General features: G+C 28.9%; 2 protein-coding genes across 3 annotated transcripts; one reads left to right on the top strand and one right to left on the bottom strand.

Annotated features, from left to right (window-relative positions):
- Positions 1 to 638: 638 nt before the first annotated feature.
- Positions 639 to 7,401, top strand: LOC112693359 (E3 ubiquitin-protein ligase UHRF1-like). 2 transcript variants are annotated; one of them, XM_025568372.1, is made up of 13 exons: positions 639 to 906; positions 1,206 to 1,434; positions 3,626 to 3,814; positions 3,873 to 4,075; positions 4,151 to 4,500; positions 4,567 to 4,753; positions 4,815 to 5,040; positions 5,098 to 5,309; positions 5,386 to 5,529; positions 5,657 to 5,813; positions 6,564 to 6,857; positions 6,935 to 7,033; positions 7,106 to 7,401. In XM_025568372.1, exons 2-13 carry the CDS (start codon positions 1,285 to 1,287, stop codon positions 7,253 to 7,255), a joined length of 2,361 nt encoding a protein of 786 aa, XP_025424157.1. In that variant the 5' UTR covers positions 639 to 906; positions 1,206 to 1,284; the 3' UTR covers positions 7,256 to 7,401. The 2 variants fall into 2 exon arrangements, with proteins under 2 accessions (XP_025424157.1, XP_025424158.1); XM_025568373.1 differs by lacking the exon at positions 7,106 to 7,401 and having other exon boundaries at positions 6,564 to 6,858.
- Positions 7,402 to 12,075: 4,674 nt separating this feature from the next.
- Positions 12,076 to 19,183, bottom strand: LOC112693367. Its single transcript, XM_025568394.1, has 4 exons — positions 18,340 to 19,183; positions 17,516 to 17,584; positions 12,439 to 12,528; positions 12,076 to 12,373 (listed from the first exon to the last, which is right to left on the bottom strand). The coding sequence occupies exon 1, from the start codon at positions 18,992 to 18,994 to the stop codon at positions 18,365 to 18,367; it is 630 nt and encodes a 209-aa protein (XP_025424179.1). The 5' UTR covers positions 18,995 to 19,183; the 3' UTR covers positions 12,076 to 12,373; positions 12,439 to 12,528; positions 17,516 to 17,584; positions 18,340 to 18,364.
- Positions 19,184 to 20,389: the final 1,206 nt, after the last annotated feature.

Raw genomic sequence — 20,389 nt, 5'->3', positions numbered from 1 at the left:
TTCATATCACAGTATTTGTAATGTAATATGCCTTTGGTTGGTTCAATTTTTTAAGAAATTTTGTGTTACATTACATACAGACTGATATACTAGCAATGAATATTTTGAAAATAAATTGACCGATGTAGTGGCGTAGCCAGAAAAATATTTGGAGGGGGGTTTAATTTTTTAATTCTTTATCCTAAGTACCAACTTTTCAATTTTAATAGGTCCATTAAAAAGGGTTAAAATAGTAAATTTGTTATCATTTAGTTTGTTGAAACTGTGAAAATTGATGATGACATGATACAACATTATACCTGTCTTAAAATTATTGATTTCTTACAAAATAAGAGAGACATTACGGGTGGGAGGGTTATAACCCATTAATCCTCCATCCAAGCTAAGCCACTGGACCAATGGATAAATTGTAAAAGGTCCACGCAAGAATAATTCATTTTCAAAACACATACATGTTGTATTTGATAAAGTTCTAATTTCCTTAAGAATGACAGAAAATGATGAATTAATTTGGTTAAAAAAGTAAAGCTAGTACGACGTTAGTAATTGCCAATATAGCTAGTTGATTATTATCTGAATATTGTGATCTGTGTTTACATGCGTTATCACAGGTTATCAAACGTCGGTCAACTCGTCATCGTCCGACTACCAATCACCAGAGCCATTTTAAAAATCCGTTGTAGTCGTATTCGACTGTGCGCGCGTTGGCGCATCTCTTTCTGTATAAAGAAAATAGTCGCGCGCACACTCGTTCTTTGCCGTCACTGTCGTCCCGCCAAAATGTATTGTGTTCAATTTTTGTGTGCTTTGAAATACCGTTGCTCATCATTGTTGTTGAACGACTGATGTGGGTTGAACGGACTGCTGTTTGATCGCCGTTGTCGATTGTTTGAAAAAGGATAGCAGGTGAGTGTGTGGAAGTCGGCAGATTATATTAAATTTTCTATTTTGGCGATTTTGGCTTTGTTTTATCTTGTGCATTGTCACGTAACAGGGCTTACACGGCTACACATTTTTGTGAGAGGGTCGAGAGGAGCCTCCAAGGGTTGGGATGTAGACTTAATATTTTGCCATTTGAAGGGTTCCGCATAATGTTGGATGCTCGTCGTAATGTACCTACACACCACAGTCCAGATGGAGCTCTTAATCGCTTGCTAGTTAATATTGTGGCATGCTGAGTATTCATTGTTGGATTTAAATTACAGGTTTCCTCAGTTTTGGGCACACCTAAGTGAAACGTGATCACATACAACGGTTGAGGTGACTGCATTAGCAATTTTGACCATGTACGTGCAAGTGAGAATGATGGACACAGGTGTGTCAGTAACAATACCCACATCCAGAACTGCGTTAGTTAAAGATTTCAAGACTCTTGTTGAAAAAAAGTTCCATGTTAAATCGGAAAATTTGAGATTATTTTTCGCAGGCAAACAAGTAAGAACAAAGACTGTTTTTGTCCTCTTGGCACAGTGTTGCCGACACATTGGAATTTTATTGCAGTTGTTTTAGCATTTACTCATCTAAATAATGTTACTAATGTACATATAGCAATGATATCTAAGACCATTTTAATACTTTATTTCAATTATGATGTTTTTATACTTAAATTATTAATAGTTTGTAGGAAACACTGTTTAATTACTAATTATATCATTCTATTGGATAAGTATTTCAATTATTTAAATTAAGTGACTTATTTTTTAATACATATTTAGATAGTGAAATTAAATTGGTATTACATTTTCTTTTAAAGTTTTACAATTAAATTAGGTCAATGTTTATAACTTGTTATTGAAATACTACCGAATAATAAATACTACTAAAAGTATAATATCATCGATTTCATCAATCAAACGCATAAATAAATTTATATTTAATAAAAAAATAATCAACCTACTTATTACTTAGTACATTTTTAGATTATAGAATTTTGTGAATTCATGTATTTGACAATCAATGAACTGATTTAAAATTGTATTTTTCTACTTGAAATATTAACCACAATTATTTTTTTTAAATATCACCATAGACTGTTCAATAAAATGTTAATAAGACTTCAAGTATAAATTATTATTTCCTTATTCACTTTTGTCTAGATATTTAAATCATAATTATAATACTAATTAATCCATAAAATATATTCTGTCCATTATAATTATATCAAAAATTTTTTTATATGTATTAACTATATTTGTAATATTATTTTTGCAAATTAGTAAATATTTTATTACTGTAATTTTGAATTATTTTAAAAATATTTTGTCTCCTATAGTTAAATTTGTTTTCTTTACCTTATAGGCCTTTTTTTCTTATATATCTGATAAATTATTTTATCGTTGGGTAATTTAGATTTTAATATTAAATATAATTTTGATTTTATGTAAAATAATAAGTATAAAAACTTGTTGTGTAATGATTAACATATTATACTTCTTATATTTTAATTATTTTGCTTTGCAATTTAACATGGGATACGAAATAAAATTCTTGTAGTTTTATTTTTTTTTTAATAATTATATATTATATTTTATTTCCTTAGTTAGAATTTTTATATTTTTATTAAAATTTTATTTTTTTAAATACCTATGTCATGCTTATCTTATGTTTTTCGAAATCAAAACTCTAAAAACTATCTGTGTTAATTATTATAATTTTATCTTATCATGTTCTATAGATTAATTTAAATTGTATCGAGGTACAATTATGTTGCTTTAGTTTGTGCTAGTACATAATGAATACACTTATAGATAGAAAGTACATATTTTATGTTCTATAATTTTAACAAAGAATTATGTTTCTCAAAATAATATTTATTATTTTTTATAGAACCAAATTATATTTTTGTTTAAGTTAAGATATTTTATTTATACAAAAATATAAAAAAATATCTTACCTTTATTGCTATACTAATGTTATATAACATCAAAATTTAAATTATTACTTTATATTGTGTTACTTAGAATTGTAACGAATTAAAATAATGGTGAGTAGACTGTGTATTTTAATTTTTTAGGGATGTCATAGTATAAAAACAGTTAGAACTGCACCTTCTTTAAAGCTTATCAGTTATTTAAATTATTTCAACAGACAATTGATTAAAATATTTTAAACTTTTTCATTAAATATTTATTTCATAATTAATGGACATGATTTTAATAATCATAATTGTTTTTGAAGAATAGGTTTTTAATAGTATAAATAATATATAAATTGTTTTGTAGTTGTATTAATTATAAACTTACAAACTTACATTAATATATATTAAATAAATAAATATGTTAAACCATGTGCCAACTTATTTATTTTTTCAATTTTATTACTGTATAAATACATTTTTATATTATTTTAATATAACTGATTTTATGTGATGATTTTTATTCAAATTAGATGAATATGTTTTTACCCATATTTTTATTATATATAAAATTATTTTGGTTGTTTTATAATGTAATGAAAATAAAAATTTTTAAATACTCAATTTTGTTAATAGGATATCAGTAGTTAGTATTTTCATTTTCTGAATAATCTTATTATTATATGTGCATCATATTATTCAACTGTTATTTGAATTATTTTAAACCATGTTTAAAATTATTGAATGGTAATTAGAGTATTTATGTTTTAGCTCGAAAACCAATATAGACTATTTGATTATAGTATAAATGTAAATGATGTCATTCAATTAATGGTTAGGGCAGCTGTTAATGAAAATAGTTCGCAAAAAAAATCTGTATCAAAAGTTACAACAAAGTTATGTAAAAATGAAACTCATATTCCAAGTAGTTCTTCTGCAGCTAGTTCAGCATCAGATAAAGTAAATATTTTATTTTTTAATAATTTCAAATCTAAAATCTGTTTTTATGTTTTTATAGAGTGATGCCGATGATGATATATCTGTGGAAAGCAAATATTTCAAAGTTGGTGATTATGTTGATATGAAAGATTATCACTATGGTTCATGGTTTATAGGTAAATTGATCAAGATTAAAAAAGACAATGCTCTAGTAGAGAAGCCAAATGATCCTAAGAGTCCTGTAAAAAATGATGGTCTTCTTTATGTTGTAGCGATTGAAGGGTAAGTGATTTACTATTATGTAAATATATGTTCTAAAAAAGAAAAATTTGAGAAATATATGCCATATCTATTTAGGTGCCCTGAAGAACTTCCCATTGAAGTTCACTTGCAAGAAATTCGACCACATGCATCTGAAATTCTGCCTCTTGAAAAATTAAAAATCAATGATCAAGTTCTCATGAACTATAATGTTGATTATCCTCAAGAACGTGGCTATTGGTATGATGTATTAGTTAAGGAGGTGAAAAAATCTAGAAGAGGTCATGAGATAATAGGAGATGTATCTGTTGGAATAGATAATGTTGTTTTAAAAAACTGTCATTTAATGTTTCTTGATGATATCTATAAAGTAAAACCTTATAAATTGCTTATTGAGAGGACTCCAGAAGATGATAAAATCATGCAAACACAGCCAACTGTGATGAGTAATAACAAAAGTTATATAATTTATTTTAAATCAAATATTAAGTTTATACATTTTTCTTCAATAGGAGCTGGTGCTTTGTATTGTATCAAATGTAAGGATAACATGGAAAAATCATGTAAGGAATGTGGTTGTCGTATTTGTGGTGGAAAAGACAATGAAGATAAACAATTAATGTGTGATGAATGTAATCACCCTTACCATATGGTATGTCTTAATCCACCCTTGAATGAGATGCCAGGAGATGATGATTGGTAAGTGGTGGTAAGATTGGTGTTAAAAAACTTGATTGGTTTAATATATTGGATGAATTAGGTATTGTCCTTCATGTAAAAATGATGAAAATGAAATTGTGAAAGCTGGTGAAAAATTAAAGGCTTCAAAAAAAAAGGGACCAGAATCAATATCGACATCAAAACGAGATTGGGGTAAAGGTATGGCTTGTGTTGGGAGAACAAAAAAATGTAATATTGTTCCATCAAATCATTTTGGTCCCATTCCTGGTGTTGAAGTTGGAACCACATGGTTATTTCGTGTACAAGTGAGTTGGGAAATACATTTTTGTGTATACCTAAGGTTTTACAAGTGTCCATCTTAGGTATCTGAAGCTGGTATTCATCGTCCTCCTGTTGGTGGCATACATGGCCGTGATAATCAGGGTGCATTTAGTATTGTTCTAAGTGGCGGCTATGAAGATGATGTTGATAATGGTGATGAGTTCTTATATACAGGTTCTGGAGGACGAGATTTATCTGGAAACAAACGTACTGCTTTGCAGAGTTGTGATCAAGAGTTAACACGTTATAATAGGTACATTTATTAGTAATTTATTATTAACTAACTTTTAATATATTTACATTATTTTTTTCTCTTTACAAATTTTTAGAGCTCTGGCACTAAACTGTAATGCAAAAATTGACAATGAAAAAGGGGCAACAGCTGTGGACTGGAAAAAAGGCAAACCAGTTAGGGTCATACGAAATTATAAACTACGTAAACATTCCAAATATGCACCAGAGTTAGGAAATCGGTGGGAATTAATATTTAATAAAAATATTGAGTATTCATTTTTTTTAAATTCATTAAATAGCTTTTTTATTATTATTAACTGTTGTTCTATTGAAATATAACATAATTTTCCTCATTATCATTTTCAGATATGATGGTCTTTACAAAGTTGTTAAATATTATCCAGAAACTGGAATTTCAGGGTTTACTGTATGGCGTTTTGTTTTGAGGCGAGATGATCCAATTCCAGCTCCTTGGACAGCACAAGGCAAAAAACGTATGACTCAATTAGGTCTTAAAATAATTGTAAGTTGAAAATAATCTTGAAAATTATTAATACATTCAAAAATTAAATTAAAATTGCACTTATATACTGATAGTGACATTTGCATTCATAAAGTTAATTATAATGCATATTTAATACAAGTTGTAAGTATTAGATTCTTAATTAAATGAGGTATATATTAGTTTTGTGCATAGACTTGTATTTGTTATTTCATTTTTTTTATTTGTTTATGTAGATCACTTTAAAATGATTGGGCCAATCATCATAATTATGGAAAGTTAATGGTGTTTGGTTGGTACTTTGATGTGGTTTTTTTTTTTTTTTTTAATTTCTTAGTAATTTTATTGAAAATTGAGAAAAACAGAAATAATTACAAAATAGTCTAATAGTTTTGAGTTCTGTACTGCTTAGTATTTTATCCTGAACTATTCGATTAAACTATAAAGAATATTTATATTAGCATTTTATAGACATTCCATAATTTTCAAATTATTTGAATAACATTTATGTTTTTAGTAAGCATTCTAAGTTTTTAATTAAAAGTTAAGATTACTTTATTGATAAATTAAATGTTACTACTACATCAATTATTGTTAGAAATATAAACAGATGAGCTTAACCTCAGAATTATTTTGTTGAGAACATACTTCATTGGTTTCAAGTTTAAATGACCAATACAGTTAAAATATAATTTGTGTTGGCTCAAACTACCAGACTGAAAGAATTTTATCATAGTATACTTAATTACTTGTATTCATTTGTTTAATTAGTATCCTGAAAATTATATACCAGCTGTAACTGCGACCAATGACCCAAAATCAAAATTACCCAGATCTAAAAGAAAAAGGACATTACAAGAAGCTGATATTGAAGACAATGAACAATGTGAAAGTAACAACTCTAAGTGTAATTTGTTAGAAAAAGAGGATAATAATGCTAATTCCAAAAAGAAGATGAAAATTCAGTATAAACTTGAAAAAGAAGCGGATGAATTCATAAAAGCTGATGTTGCCAATAGAAAATACTGGGATGATTGCAAAGAAATGTTAAATCAAGGCAAAAAAATATGCATTCTTTTTTGTTTGGTTTTTAGTGTACTTCAAATAAAAAAAAAACATTTTCTATCTGTACATTTTTGTAGGCTTTTTTGGATAGAGTTGAAGAAACATTTTCATGCATTTGCTGTCAAGAAATTGTTTTTGAACCAATTACCACAGAGTGCTCTCATAACATTTGTAAAGTAAGTTTTAATCAACATGTTGATATTTTTTAATAGATATTAAATTTTATTATATTTAATATTTTTTTTTAGGGATGTCTAAAAAGATCGTTTAATGCTCAAGTATTCCAATGTCCGTCATGTAGAGCTGAATTAGGAAAAACTTATCCTATGAGTATAAACACAAAATTAGCCAACACTTTGTTATATTTGTTCCCAGGTTACAACACAGAACGTTCATAACAAATTACATATCTTTAGACTTATTCTCTATTTATATATTAATTTATAACATTACTTAACAAACACTGCATTAGAACAGATTGTAAATTGACACATTCTGTATATATATTTTGATTATTATATATATAAATATATTATTTTATTTCAATATATTTTAGTTATGATGTAATAGAAACACCGATTTTGATAAGGCTATACATATTATATTATGTTGTATATATACCATTTCTGTAATACTACTTTATTCACATTTTATTGACAAAGTATTATACATCCTAATTAATGGTGATTTGAATCCATATTTGTAAGTTTATTTTTATGAAAATATTAGTATATTTACATGTAAAATCATTCAATTTATTTAGTCAAATTCAATAGTTTTTTTTTTTTTTTTTTTTTTTTTAACTATAAATTAAACATTTTATTATGCTGGATCTTCAATTATCATATGAATTGGAATTTTATAAATATTATGCATAATTTTCTTGTATTCATACTTAAGAAATATACAAATTAATAATAGCACTGAAATTCAAAATTATTCTAAATAAATAGATGAATACCAGGCTAATGTAGTTTTATATTATTTGTGTGTAAATAACTTTGAAAATATATGTTTGTGTGGTACCATCCATTTCTGTGGACCTAGAAATTAATATGTGCAACATTATTAAGTGTTATTAAATAGTATTGACTTTTTTGTTTTTATTATTAAATTATAAAATGGTATAATGTAATGGACAAATTTATTAGTTGTAAAGTAATTAGATGTTGAAAAAATAACTATTAGACATTAAATTATTATTATTATGAGTAGTTTTAATATGCGTCCAAATTATAATAAAATGTTAACTTTAACATATTAACGGATGGGATTAGAAAAAATTAAGTAAAAACTAAGATACTTTACAGTTGGCTTCTACGTTGTATTAAATAGGAAATGTCAAGGGACTTTCATTTTATTATCAGTTTTTAGTTTTGTTGGAAGTAATTGAATTTGTATTAATATTTATTGTGTATTTGTATGTATTTATACATTCAAACCACACACCGATATCCTCTCCTCCAGTTAAATTAATAAAGTAAACCACTTTTTACTCTGTTTATTACCAATGAGTCTCCCCCCCCCCAAACATATACAGCCAAGTGAATTTAAATATACTATAGAAAAATCTGCTCGAAAAAAACCCCAGGCTTTGACCTAATAACCGCTGAAGTAGCCTTTCAACTACCCAAAAAAGTCATATTTTTATTAAATCATATCTACAACTCCATGATAAGATTAACTTATTTCCCTGCCCTATGGAAATTCTCAATAATAGTGATGATACCAAATATCTTACTCTAGAAAAAAAAAACCAATATGCACTGCTGCATTTCTAGACATGGCACAGGTCTTCGATAAAGTATGGTACCAAGGCCTCTTTTTCAAATTGAAATCCATCTTCCCACCTTACTACTAGCTATTATTCAAGTCATACCTCGAAGACAGGCTCTTTGTTGTACTTTCTGGTTCAGCCTTATCTGAAATAAATCTCATCAATGCTGAAGTTTCCCATGGTGCCATAGCAGCCCCACTTTTATTCAATCTAAACACCTCCGACCAACCCACAACTAACCATACAATCACAGATGACTTTGCTGATGACAATGCCATTATGGCGTTTAACTCAGATCTTGAAATAGCCTCCAACTTCATTCAATTCCACTTAAATTTACTTCAAACCTGGTATAAAGACTGGGGAATCAAGATAAACTACCGTCAAATGGCGTTACTTGGGGCACTATAAAATTATGATTGTAGGTAACTTAAAAACTATTTAAGTTAGGGAATTTCATGTGATTACAAAAAATCTGGGTCTTACTTTGTTTTATGAAAATTTTATTGATTTGAGTTTTTTCTTAAACTCCTATATATTTATTTTTTATTTTTTATGCTTGTCCCAAGTTGTACCATACAAGTTTAACTTCGGGCAAACATATAATTATCAAATAAAAACCAAGTTTCCTTTACTAAGACTTATTTGGGGCAAAAAAATAATATTTTTAAAAGATTCCTTGAATTTTTTTAGATAAGAAAAACATTTTGCATTTATTTTTGAAACAATGTACACTAATTAAAAATAAATTTAAAAAAACAATTGAATTATAGATTTATATATCTCACATTAATTATATTTTTATAGTTGAAAACAAAACAATATTTATACAAATTAAAAACCCTAGGTATGTAGGTAATACATTATGACTTATGTTATATCAGTCTGCTATTAAATCAGAATACTTATTTTAAATTATAATTAACATATTTTCTAAAAAAACATATTTTAACAATGAGAATAGCAATACATAATCAGTCTTGATTTTATAATATTTTCAGATGTAATTCCCATTAACATTTTTAACATTTTAAATTTCACATAAATTATGAGAAATGTCATGTGAGATTAATGGAAATCCTCATTTACTAGCTACAATAAGACCTTTGACTAAATCCTGTTCTTCGTCATAGTTCAAAACACAGGGTCTTCCAACTAGTGATAAATTTTGATCATGGCGTTTGCGGTGAATTGTGGATTTAGAAATGCCAAACTCTTCAGATGCTTAACGTTCAATCAATTTATGAGATTTTACAAGAAGTACTGCTCTTTGAAGTGTTTCTTCATTATATGTTTTGTATGGTCTTGCTCCAATTTTCTTTTTTCGTCCAACCATTTCTTTAAAAGAAATATTATAAATACATTATTTTATAAAAAAAAAAATCAATAAGTAGATAACTTAATATAATTAAGCCAACCATATTATATTATATATATATATATATATATATATATAATTCAAATTAAACACTAGTAAAAACAAATAGGTAAAGATGTATTTTAAACTAATTTTACGAGGTATGTACAATCTACTAAGTTTTATCCTTGTGTAACATGGACCACCTTGCCCCAACTTACACATACATCACTAAAACTTAAATAACTTAATAAATATTATACTTATAAATGTAATAAATATTAAAATATAACAATTACATAAATTGGAAACTTATTTTTATTTATCACATCACTCAAAAAACAATACTTTTTCTTGTTTATACAATACTATTAAGGTATGTCAAATGCTTAACAAATTACACTTACTTTATTATACATATTAAATATACTTACTAATAATTTCTGATCTTCAATTTAAGTTCTTTCTGCTTTCTGAAGAAAATGTTTCAAAAAAAATATTGAAAATAGTGCGATAACGCTATAACTTGATACCGTGGCCTTATGGCGCAAAAAATAAAAACATGATTTTGGTCCAAGTTGTACCGCTGCCCCAATTATAACCATTTGACGGTAGTCAAAATCCGCCCACTGTACTTTCACTTTAAAACCAAGAAATTGCCCTACCCATGCCACCCACACAAAATGTCCGATATATCAGCGTTTACCTGGACCGTCGACTGACTTGGACCCACCACATCCATACCAAACGTATCGCACTGAATAACCGATTCCGTCAACTACGTCTCCTCCTAACTTCTAAACACATCAATCTGAGCAACAAAATATTTCTATATAAACTATTACTAAAACTCATTTGATCATATGGTATACAATTTTGGGGTTCGGCCAAACCATCAAATATAAAGAAATTTCAAACATTCCAATTCAAATGCCTTCGACAAATTACCTAAGCCTCCTTCTATATCTCAAACGATACACTCCATAATGACCTTTCCATTCCAACAGTACAACACATAGCCAAAACTCTATATAAAAGATTCTACTCAAATCTCTCCAACCACCGCAATCCTCTAATCTCAAACTTATCTGACCTCACCGTCCCAGGTGACCCCAGAAGTCGTTTAAGATGCAAATGGTGTCAGGATCTCCTAACTGAATAAAACCCATTCACAATGTCAAGAAGTTCCATCACTGGATGGATTATTTATTCAAGTTATCAGTCCCTTTTTATTTTATTTTATTTTTATTCTGTTTCTACCTGTACTTTTTGTAAAAATAAGATATTTACAGATTGTATAGTAAAAAAAATTAAAAACAAAAAAAAAATGTTATACTACTATTAATTTATAAACATTATCTAAAATTTTTAATAATTTATCTTAGGATTAATAGTTATTTGATTTATATTTTTGAAAATTGAAATAGATAAAATTAAACAATAATAGGATGCCATGACTACGGTGGAGGCACCAAAGGCGGGCCCGGGCGAGCCATGGTTAGGTTAGATTATAAAAATGTTTTAGTCATACACATGTCACATACAGCTATATATAAATATAATATAGATTGTTTACGTTTTATATTTTGTGTAGTTGCTCGCGGATATGGGTTAGACGGGATTACGACAATATTATTGAATAAATCTAATCTTAGATGATTCTGAAATATGACCTGAATAGTTTAGATTACAATCATCGGTACATAATAACTACACTCGGATGTCCAATCAGTCAGTAATGTGAGCATGTAGCAACTATAGACTAGTGAACATTTTTTATTTATTTAGTCGTGTACTCGCGTACTCTTCTATTGTTATCTTTTAATCTTTTATTTTTTTATCTTTTTAATAAAAAAACATTATTAATCAAAATGTCTAAAGGAAGAATAAACGATTTTTTTAACGTAACTAATAAAAAAAAATTTTCTCCTGAATTACTTATGTTACAAGTTCGGTATCAACCAACAGGTAATTAAATATTTTGCTATATATTAACTATTTTATACTTGTTTGTTCAATACTAAAATACCTAAAACTTAAAACTTACAAATTACAATTTAAATTTGTCGATAACATTAGTGAATCATTTTTATCCGATACGGAGTATAAAAAAGGATACTCAGAGCAGTCCAGTCCCTGGCAACTTCCTCCCACCCGTTTATTCAACTACCATACAACTTTGCTAGCTCTAATTTATATTGGCCTCCTTTTGGCCCGCCATGGGAAAAATTCCTGGCATCGCCATTGCATGACTAATTTTGATCAGGATACTGCAGCGTCCGAGTAATTCTTCCGTGTAGTCGTGAAGCTGTTGATTAGTTGTACTCCTGAAGTTGTAAATTGGGTACAAATCAAACATAAACCGGATTGATATCCTATTATCTAAAACACACGTTATTGAGTTTTGGCCAATGCACGATGAAAAAAATGTACATCCATGTACTTACCATGAATAGTAATTCTTTGTTTATGTCATAGAATCCCCATGCTGTAATTCTTACGTGGCGGTGAAGCAATTGATCTAAAAAATCAAGTGCCTACAAGCCATTGATCAGATTAAGTTACTTTCTCATGTATTATCATTCAATAGCAGGAAGGTTAGTTTTTTATTGATGATAATAAAAGTTTAACCTGTAAAGTAACTTTATTTTACAGATAAAACTTTTACCTTAGTATTAGTACAGTAATATATTTAAACATAGGTATACGTGTACTGTATATTGATCCCATAGTGGAATCGCCATATTAATTCTTGTAACGATCACATAAAAAAAGTTTCAATCAAGTTAAAAGCTTTAAAATCTTTATTTTTTGTTGATTAATTAAAATTAATCATCACGGCTGAGTAAGTGTTATAATAAAATATATAATACTCATACATAACTTATTTTTTAGATATACTTATAAACATGATTTTTAATGAATAATATTTCACTTATGGTCATATAACATACAAGTACCTACAGACAGTGCCTGATTTAATAAAATTAGGGCCAAGTGCACAATTTTTTTTGGGGACCCTCAAGTCAAAAAAAATGTTCTAGAAAAATCTACATAGAGGAGGGGAAAATGTTGATAGTAAAAAAGTTAAAAGTGTTAGTGAAAAGTGTTAAAAGTGTTAAATACCTATCTCAAAATTTATAAAATTTCAAAATTGAATGAAATATAAACCAGTTTGTACATTGTTAATAACAATAAAATTTTGCTGCTTCTATTGGAGGAGGAAGAAAATGAAGAAAAATTATTGTTTTCTTATTTAAATCCTCCCCCCCCAAAAAAAAAAAAAAAATTGACGTTTTATATCAAAATATAGGATTATTATGTACTTCTTCAATTAAAATGTCTTCCTGGTCAGGCAAAAATACAATATTTTGTGATTCGACCATAGTCTTTAATAATATCTATATATATAAAAATGGAACGAAAATGTAAGACAATTCATCAACTGAGAACGGCTGGGCTGATTTAACACAATTTTTTTTTTAAATTTTTTTAATGATTGATTTTTTGAGTTCTGGAATATTTTTTCGAATTGAAAAAGCAACAGCAAGCTTTAGCTTATAACTTGTCCATATGGCATAATTAATCATAAATGGAGCCCCCGACCAACACCAAAAAAATGGATCAACATGGAGAGTGAGTCACAGTGTTTGTTACCATATTACTTCAAAACGGCTTAACCGATTTTAGTGACATCTTGTATATACATTTAGTAGGTCTGTGAATAGGTTTTTATCTATTTTTTATACTCCTAAGTGCTATTGTTTAATAAATAGTAGTTTAATTTAATAATTTTTAAGCCGGTCGATAACTGCGCAATTGAAAATGAATTATTAAATGGTACTATTAAAAAAACTATTAAAACTATTTAAAAACTATTGATTTTTTTTTATAGTATTAAATGACGAGTGTTGCATAAATATTAAACAACAAGATCAAACAGGTGCCAAAACAAACAAGAATGTTAGTTCGAAGAATCATTATACATATCGGTTGATGATTAGATGCGATCAGAAAACGTTATTTTGCGATGTCGTAAGCTTTGTCAACAGTTTATGGTTGACATGTATGTAAAGATAGAGAGCGAACGATAATGATACTTGCGATTTAATCAAAAAAAGTTGCGTGTGGAAAGTTCTCAAAACAATTGTTCGATATCGGTTAATTAATTTAAAAATACAATTTTCTAGAATTTACGGAGACCCGGGGGGGGGGGAGCAGAAATTGGGGGCCAAGTGCAAGTGCTCCATCTGCACTTGCGTGAGTTAAGGCCTGTCTACAAGGTCGTCCTTAAGATTTGCGAGACCCAGGGCGAAAATACTTTAAAAATCATTTAGGTATATATTTATATTTATGATATATCTATAAAAATATAATGACATCAATAGTTCTTATCACTAGAATATTTATCGAAATATTTTCAATTTCACTAAATATGTTTAAACTGTTAAGTAATTGACTATTTGATTCTTCTAAACTTGTGAGTTTTTTGGATAACTCTGATAAATATAATTTTAAAAATGTTATTAAACTATTAAACTATATTTAACTACTACGTTGTAGTTATATTTTTATTGTAAAATTACTTTAGAAAAAATAATTTGTATATTTTATCACGTGAAGTATACAAAAATTGTAATAATTGTAAAAAATTGCATTATTAAATTAAAAAAGAAGACTGTTATTAATGCGATTCGTATACATATTTGATCAGTTTTGATTTACCTGATATCAATAAAAAGTTGTAATAACTGAATGGTGGGCAGGAATAACGTGCTATTAGACTATTTTTTTTATAACTTGACCGTTATTTTATTATTTTGTGAACTGTGTTCATTTATGAATTAAACTTAAACAAAATTATTTCAAATGTATGTTGCATAATCGAAATATTCGCACGTCGCGTGGCGTGTCAACTTACTGTGAACAGTGAAGTTTGTACACGATGATTGAGTGGGCCGACACGAGATTCGAAGGACCAGTCACAATGACAAATAAAAAAAGAGATTTAATAAATAAAAATGTAAAGAATTATGTGGCAGGCGCCTAATATGATGCGTATAGGCAATTTTACCTACACCACGCAGACCACTTTAGTAGGTAGGCAACTCGATGTGAGCGATGGACCGATAACGTTCGGCGGCAGCCTCTAACACGACGGCGGTGCCGAAAGGAACGGAATTAATTTAGTTATGCACGGGAGACCAGGAAATAGAGTTTAGTTATCGGGGGGGGGGGGGGGGGCCTCTGTGGTCGAATCGGTTTGGTGCAATGACCACAGAGCTCACAAAAAGTCGGACAATAATTAACAGCTAAACATTCAGGACACAACTTATAGACTACTTAAAATTACGGCAGGTAACAATGGTGAATTGGTAACGATGTTGAACTGAAGTATTGGAAGACCTGAACGGCCTCATACACACTACGCCGGGTGCTGGCGGACTTACGTATGGCAATAAGTGAAACGTAGTTGCCAAGACACTGAATTGGTAGTGAAAGTCTTTATTGCTGGTAACTGGATTTATTTTATTCAGTTGAATATTAAAAATGATAAGTGCCACTTATGGCGAGAGTAATAACAATAATCAATACAAAATAATAATAATACATTTAAAGAACAAAATGTTCAAATTGTGCTTCAATAGCAACAACAAAAAAAAAAAAACGACGACGACAAAAAATAATAATGTTAGACCGTAGTGCAACAATCGCAACCGACGAACGAACGACAAAGACAAAGAAAAGACCAAAAAAAGGGCGTTGGCCGCCGTACAAAAATAAATAGGAAAAATACAGATAATAATTTTCAAGCTAACATACGACAATACGAATAATAATAATAAAATAAGAATATAAAAAGATAATTAAAATTCACATATACAGTTGGGGAGCCGGAAGAGGGAAACAGATAAGGAGAGTGAGTCGCCGCCGCGCTAATTAGAATAATAATAATAATAATAATATCGCGCATATTGGAGCGAACAATGTTTGTATACGATTAAAATATCTTAGGAATTTTACGATTTTTAAAATAGATCAATATTGCTTCATAACACGTTATTCCGCAAAAATATGATATCCGAAAAAATGATACATAGCACGTTATTCCTGCCCAGTCTTCAACTATTAAATCCGGTCTTTACTAAGTAATAACTAGGGCTCGGGACTTCAAGGAGTTGGCATGTTTTTAAATAATTATCAAAAACATAGCTAAGTAATATAGAAATTTGTTTCATAGCAATACAAGTTCATACTTAAAATTTATAGTTGCATATTTTGCACATTTGACCATTTTTTATTTATAAGTGCATATTTGACAGTTATTTATAAGAAGGAGTAAGTTTTTTAATTTTATAAAAAAATTATGGATTTATTTCTTCATCCATCACTTGGCTTGAAATCCAAGGTATGGCACTAATTGAATCCATTAAAATAATTAAAACTACAAAAGAAATTTAATTGTTTTAATAAAAGAAAATATACATTCTACAAAAATTGAAGGATCTGCTCATGCTAAGGGAATTGATGACAAAATTGAAAAAGTTTTGAAGAAAAAGGTTGGATTTTATCAACTACAAAAAATATCAAAAATTTTAAATGGAAAAAATGAATTTATGGAAGGATTGCCTGTAGATATTAGTAGTAGTTACCTAGCACTTTTTAAGTTTGCACTAATAAGTTCCGTAAACGTAGAATGTTCCTTTTTTAAGTATAAAAATATTTTGGCTGATAGCAAGCGGTAAATTTTCCAACTTGAGAAAATATCTTATAGTCCAATGTAATGCTCAAGGTAATTAGTACTATAATAAAAATAGAAAACATTTTTTTAATTACATTTATTTTTAAAACAATTTTATATTTGTTATAGACAAAAACTCAATATAAGATGAAAACAAATCTGAAAAAAGAAAATAATTATCTCAGATCATCATACCTATCATATCTAAAAATATTATTATTATTTATTATTAATTCAATTTTTTTAATTAATTAATAATAACAAATATAATTTTTTGAAATGCATATATTAATAGCATATTTATTGATTCTTTAGGGCATAAATGCATACATATTTTAAGGTTTTTAAGGGCATGAAGTCCCTAGCCCTAGTAATAACAATTCGACGAAAAATATGGTCGGTGGCTGCTGCCTGTTACCCGTATCACCGAAGCTGATGTGTTGCGATTACGATAATATCGTATTATTGATATTTCAATATTTTTACGTTGAACCAACTTCGTTATTTTTATATCATTTTTGATATTTACTAATTATATAAAACTTACAATTTAAATACCATGAAAATAAAACAATTTAAAAAAAAAAAAATTTGCTACTTTTTTTTTCAAACGCGAGGTCTGGGGCCTGGGCCCTGCTCCCTCCCCTAAGGACGGCCCTGAGTACCTACTTTATAATTACAACAAAAAAATTCAACAAAAACCTATATTATTCATAAATAGTTAATATAGATTTTTATATTGCTATATTAAAATAAAAGATACTGAACAATTTTATTATTACCAATTTCCTTATGTTTTCTGGAAATGAACTTATATCTTTTTCCAACATTATTTTTGCTGTTAAGTCAATCTATAAAAAACAAATTTATGTTAACAATTTAGCAGTTGAAACAATAAAATTATTAAGCTGATGTTTTGCATATCTTTGTTTTCAATATTTGTAGAGCATTGTAATGTTTCAATATTGTGTTTATATCTTTTCTACTGGAAAATGCTCCTGATTTAAGGTACATTTATTTTTTAAGCTGACTACATGAATTTATTATTTTGTTTTTTATTGTTATTCATGTTTTTTTTCTTACTGCTTTTAGTATACAACTTTCATATGAATTTCAAGAATTATGAATATTTCCAAACGCTACGTGTTAGTTGGTTTTTTATTGAGATATACTGTATATTAATTAATTATGTAAGAAGTTATTTGTTGAAAAGTTAGTAAAATAAAACATAACGTACAATTTTAGTCAAAACCAACGGGAATATAAATAGTTTTTACAATAAAAATCAAACAATATGCGGCCATCGATGGAATCAGGAAATCAGGGGTTGTACAGCTCTTAAACGTAGGGATAAGGAGAAGATCGAAGGTGGATAATCACTTCGATTACTTGTTATTGATTTCCACGCTAACGATATGAGACTCGGATCTAGGGGTAGATTGACATACTATGGATAATTTTTAAAAATAAGATTAAAATTTCTAATAACTGCTATCAAATTATGTGTAATAAAAAATAAGATTTATTTAAATTAGTAGTGATTCGATTGTCTACAAATGTATTAATTTAATCGATTGTTAACTTTACATGAATAAATATAACGAACATGTAACAACTCGTAACAACGATCGTCAGGTGGACCGCGCAGGGTCGAATCGTCTAACCTGTTTGATCAGACGGTCGACGTGATGGCAGATCCACCAGAACCGGAACCACATCCAAGTCCACGTGAACGAGTCGAACATGTACTCCAAGTGCACGTAGGACGGTTCGAACGATTCGCCGTCGATGATCATTGCCATGAAGTCGTTCATGGAGAATATCTGCAACAGCAGCAGGTTGACGGTGGTCAGGAATATGGGCACGCTGTATTCGTCGTTGAACAGTCTGGTCAGCCACGTGAGTCGGCAATGGGCCCCGGATGCGGCGATCAGTGTCTCGGCGTCGGTATCGGCAGCGGTCCGCATCAGCGCGTTCAGCGTCGTGAACTCGTCGGCGAGCGTGTTGCACGCGGACGTGTACTGCGATTCCATCGTCGACATGGTTAGGAAGCAGCACGCGAACGGCATGGACTTCAGCACCACGATCGTCGCGTGTGGCGCGTCCGTGAACGTCCGGTGCTTGTAGTAGTTCATGTACACCAGTGCGCCCGTGCAGCACATCCTGAACCAGAACTCTGGTATATGTCGGCCCGACTCCACGGTCCGGCCGCACGTCTTCATCAGTTCGTTTGCGAAATATTCGCTGTGTTTGGCGGTCATCAACCTGCGGGAAAGCGAAACACAACCACATCGTATTGAATGACAATGCTGCAACACGGCCGAACAAACTTTTGTTTAACGAACTCGAGTGTCCTCCGAGAAAACATTTTTTTTTTCCATTTACACACACGTTTAACGTTATAGTTCGAAATTTACGCGAATAACAATGTGTAATATTAAGTACAATAGTAACGTGGCATAATTATGTACAGTATATAATAGTAAAAATATTAATAATATTATACGGTAATAAATAATAATTAAAACATCTACGTGAGTATTATAGCCTGTGGGTACATATTACAATCCACGACGAGTGCAGTTTTTTTTGCATAAGAAACTTAATTTTGCCGCAATTTTGAAAACTAAAAAATATAAATAATATTATTTATTTATTCTGTAGTTTAAACGATAAAGAATTTGCTCAGTACGTTTTTAATTTCAAAACATTACGTGGTTTGAAATGAAATTAACTTGAGAAAAAAATCCTTTTCAATGAAAATGTCATGGTTCCGTAAAAAAATTTGTAATGTAGAGAGTTTTATCAAATGCATTATCGACTGTATATTAATCATTTTAAGCAGTAAGAATTAACATGGTGTTTATAAAATTGACTTCAAAGATTAGTAAATTTGAATATTTGATGTTCAGAAACCACAAGTAATTGAATCCTAAATTAAGATATTAATTTAATACAAGTTAAACAAGTAATATTTATTCTTGAGGTTAAGAATTCTTTGTCTTGGAATTTGATCTCCTCACAAGATAGAAAATAAATATATTTGCTTTTATTCTTAATTATTATCCGTTATGGTTATCGACATACATTTTTTGTTTATATTAATTATTGCTAGTAAATACGTCTTGTTTTACCTGTTTGAAGCCAAAACGCAACAATTTAAATGTATTGTATAAATGATTAAGTGTTGTGGACTAGTGTTTACAGTTTCATTATGTATGACGTCCGTCAACATTTCATAAAATAAATAAAAAGAATTGATAAATACGAAAAATACTGTGAAAACGAAATAATAGTTAAATCCAAAGCGTTTATTTTTCTCGATCCACTTTAATGACCAATTTCCGAACAAGAACGAAAAAATACACACGATTGGAATCATTTTCGGTCTACTGATTTAAAAACATGAAACGAACTTACGTACATTGGACGTATTATATAGATTTGGTTACAATGAATAGTGAACAATTGATAAAATCGTATTGCATGTTTAAACAATTAATAATTTAAAAATACATATTTCTAATGGATATGTGTTATGCACTAATATTACAATGAATGAAAAAAAAAAAGAGTTAATATAATGTTGATTTAAGACGAATAACTTAAAATGGTATACTTGTCAACTATGTTATTTGTAATAACTACAGGTTATA

Source organism: Sipha flava, unplaced genomic scaffold, assembly GCF_003268045.1.
Source record: "Sipha flava isolate LNK unplaced genomic scaffold, YSA_version1 85_pilon_pilon, whole genome shotgun sequence".
Classification (NCBI taxonomy): Eukaryota; Metazoa; Arthropoda; class Insecta; order Hemiptera; family Aphididae; genus Sipha; species Sipha flava.
This window is presented reverse-complemented; position numbering and strand designations above follow the sequence as displayed.

Coding starts and splice junctions, on each gene's coding strand:
- LOC112693359 (XM_025568372.1), top strand. CDS start 1,285: ATGTACGTGCAAGTGAGAATGATGGACACAGGTGTGTCAGTAACAATA. Junction 4,754..4,814: donor ATGCCAGGAGATGATGATTG/GTAAGTGGTGGT, acceptor TGGATGAATTAG/GTATTGTCCTTCATGTAAAA. Junction 6,858..6,934: donor TGTTAAATCAAGGCAAAAAA/ATATGCATTCTT, acceptor ACATTTTTGTAG/GCTTTTTTGGATAGAGTTGA.
- LOC112693367 (XM_025568394.1), bottom strand. CDS start 18,994: ATGACCGCCAAACACAGCGAATATTTCGCAAACGAACTGATGAAGACG.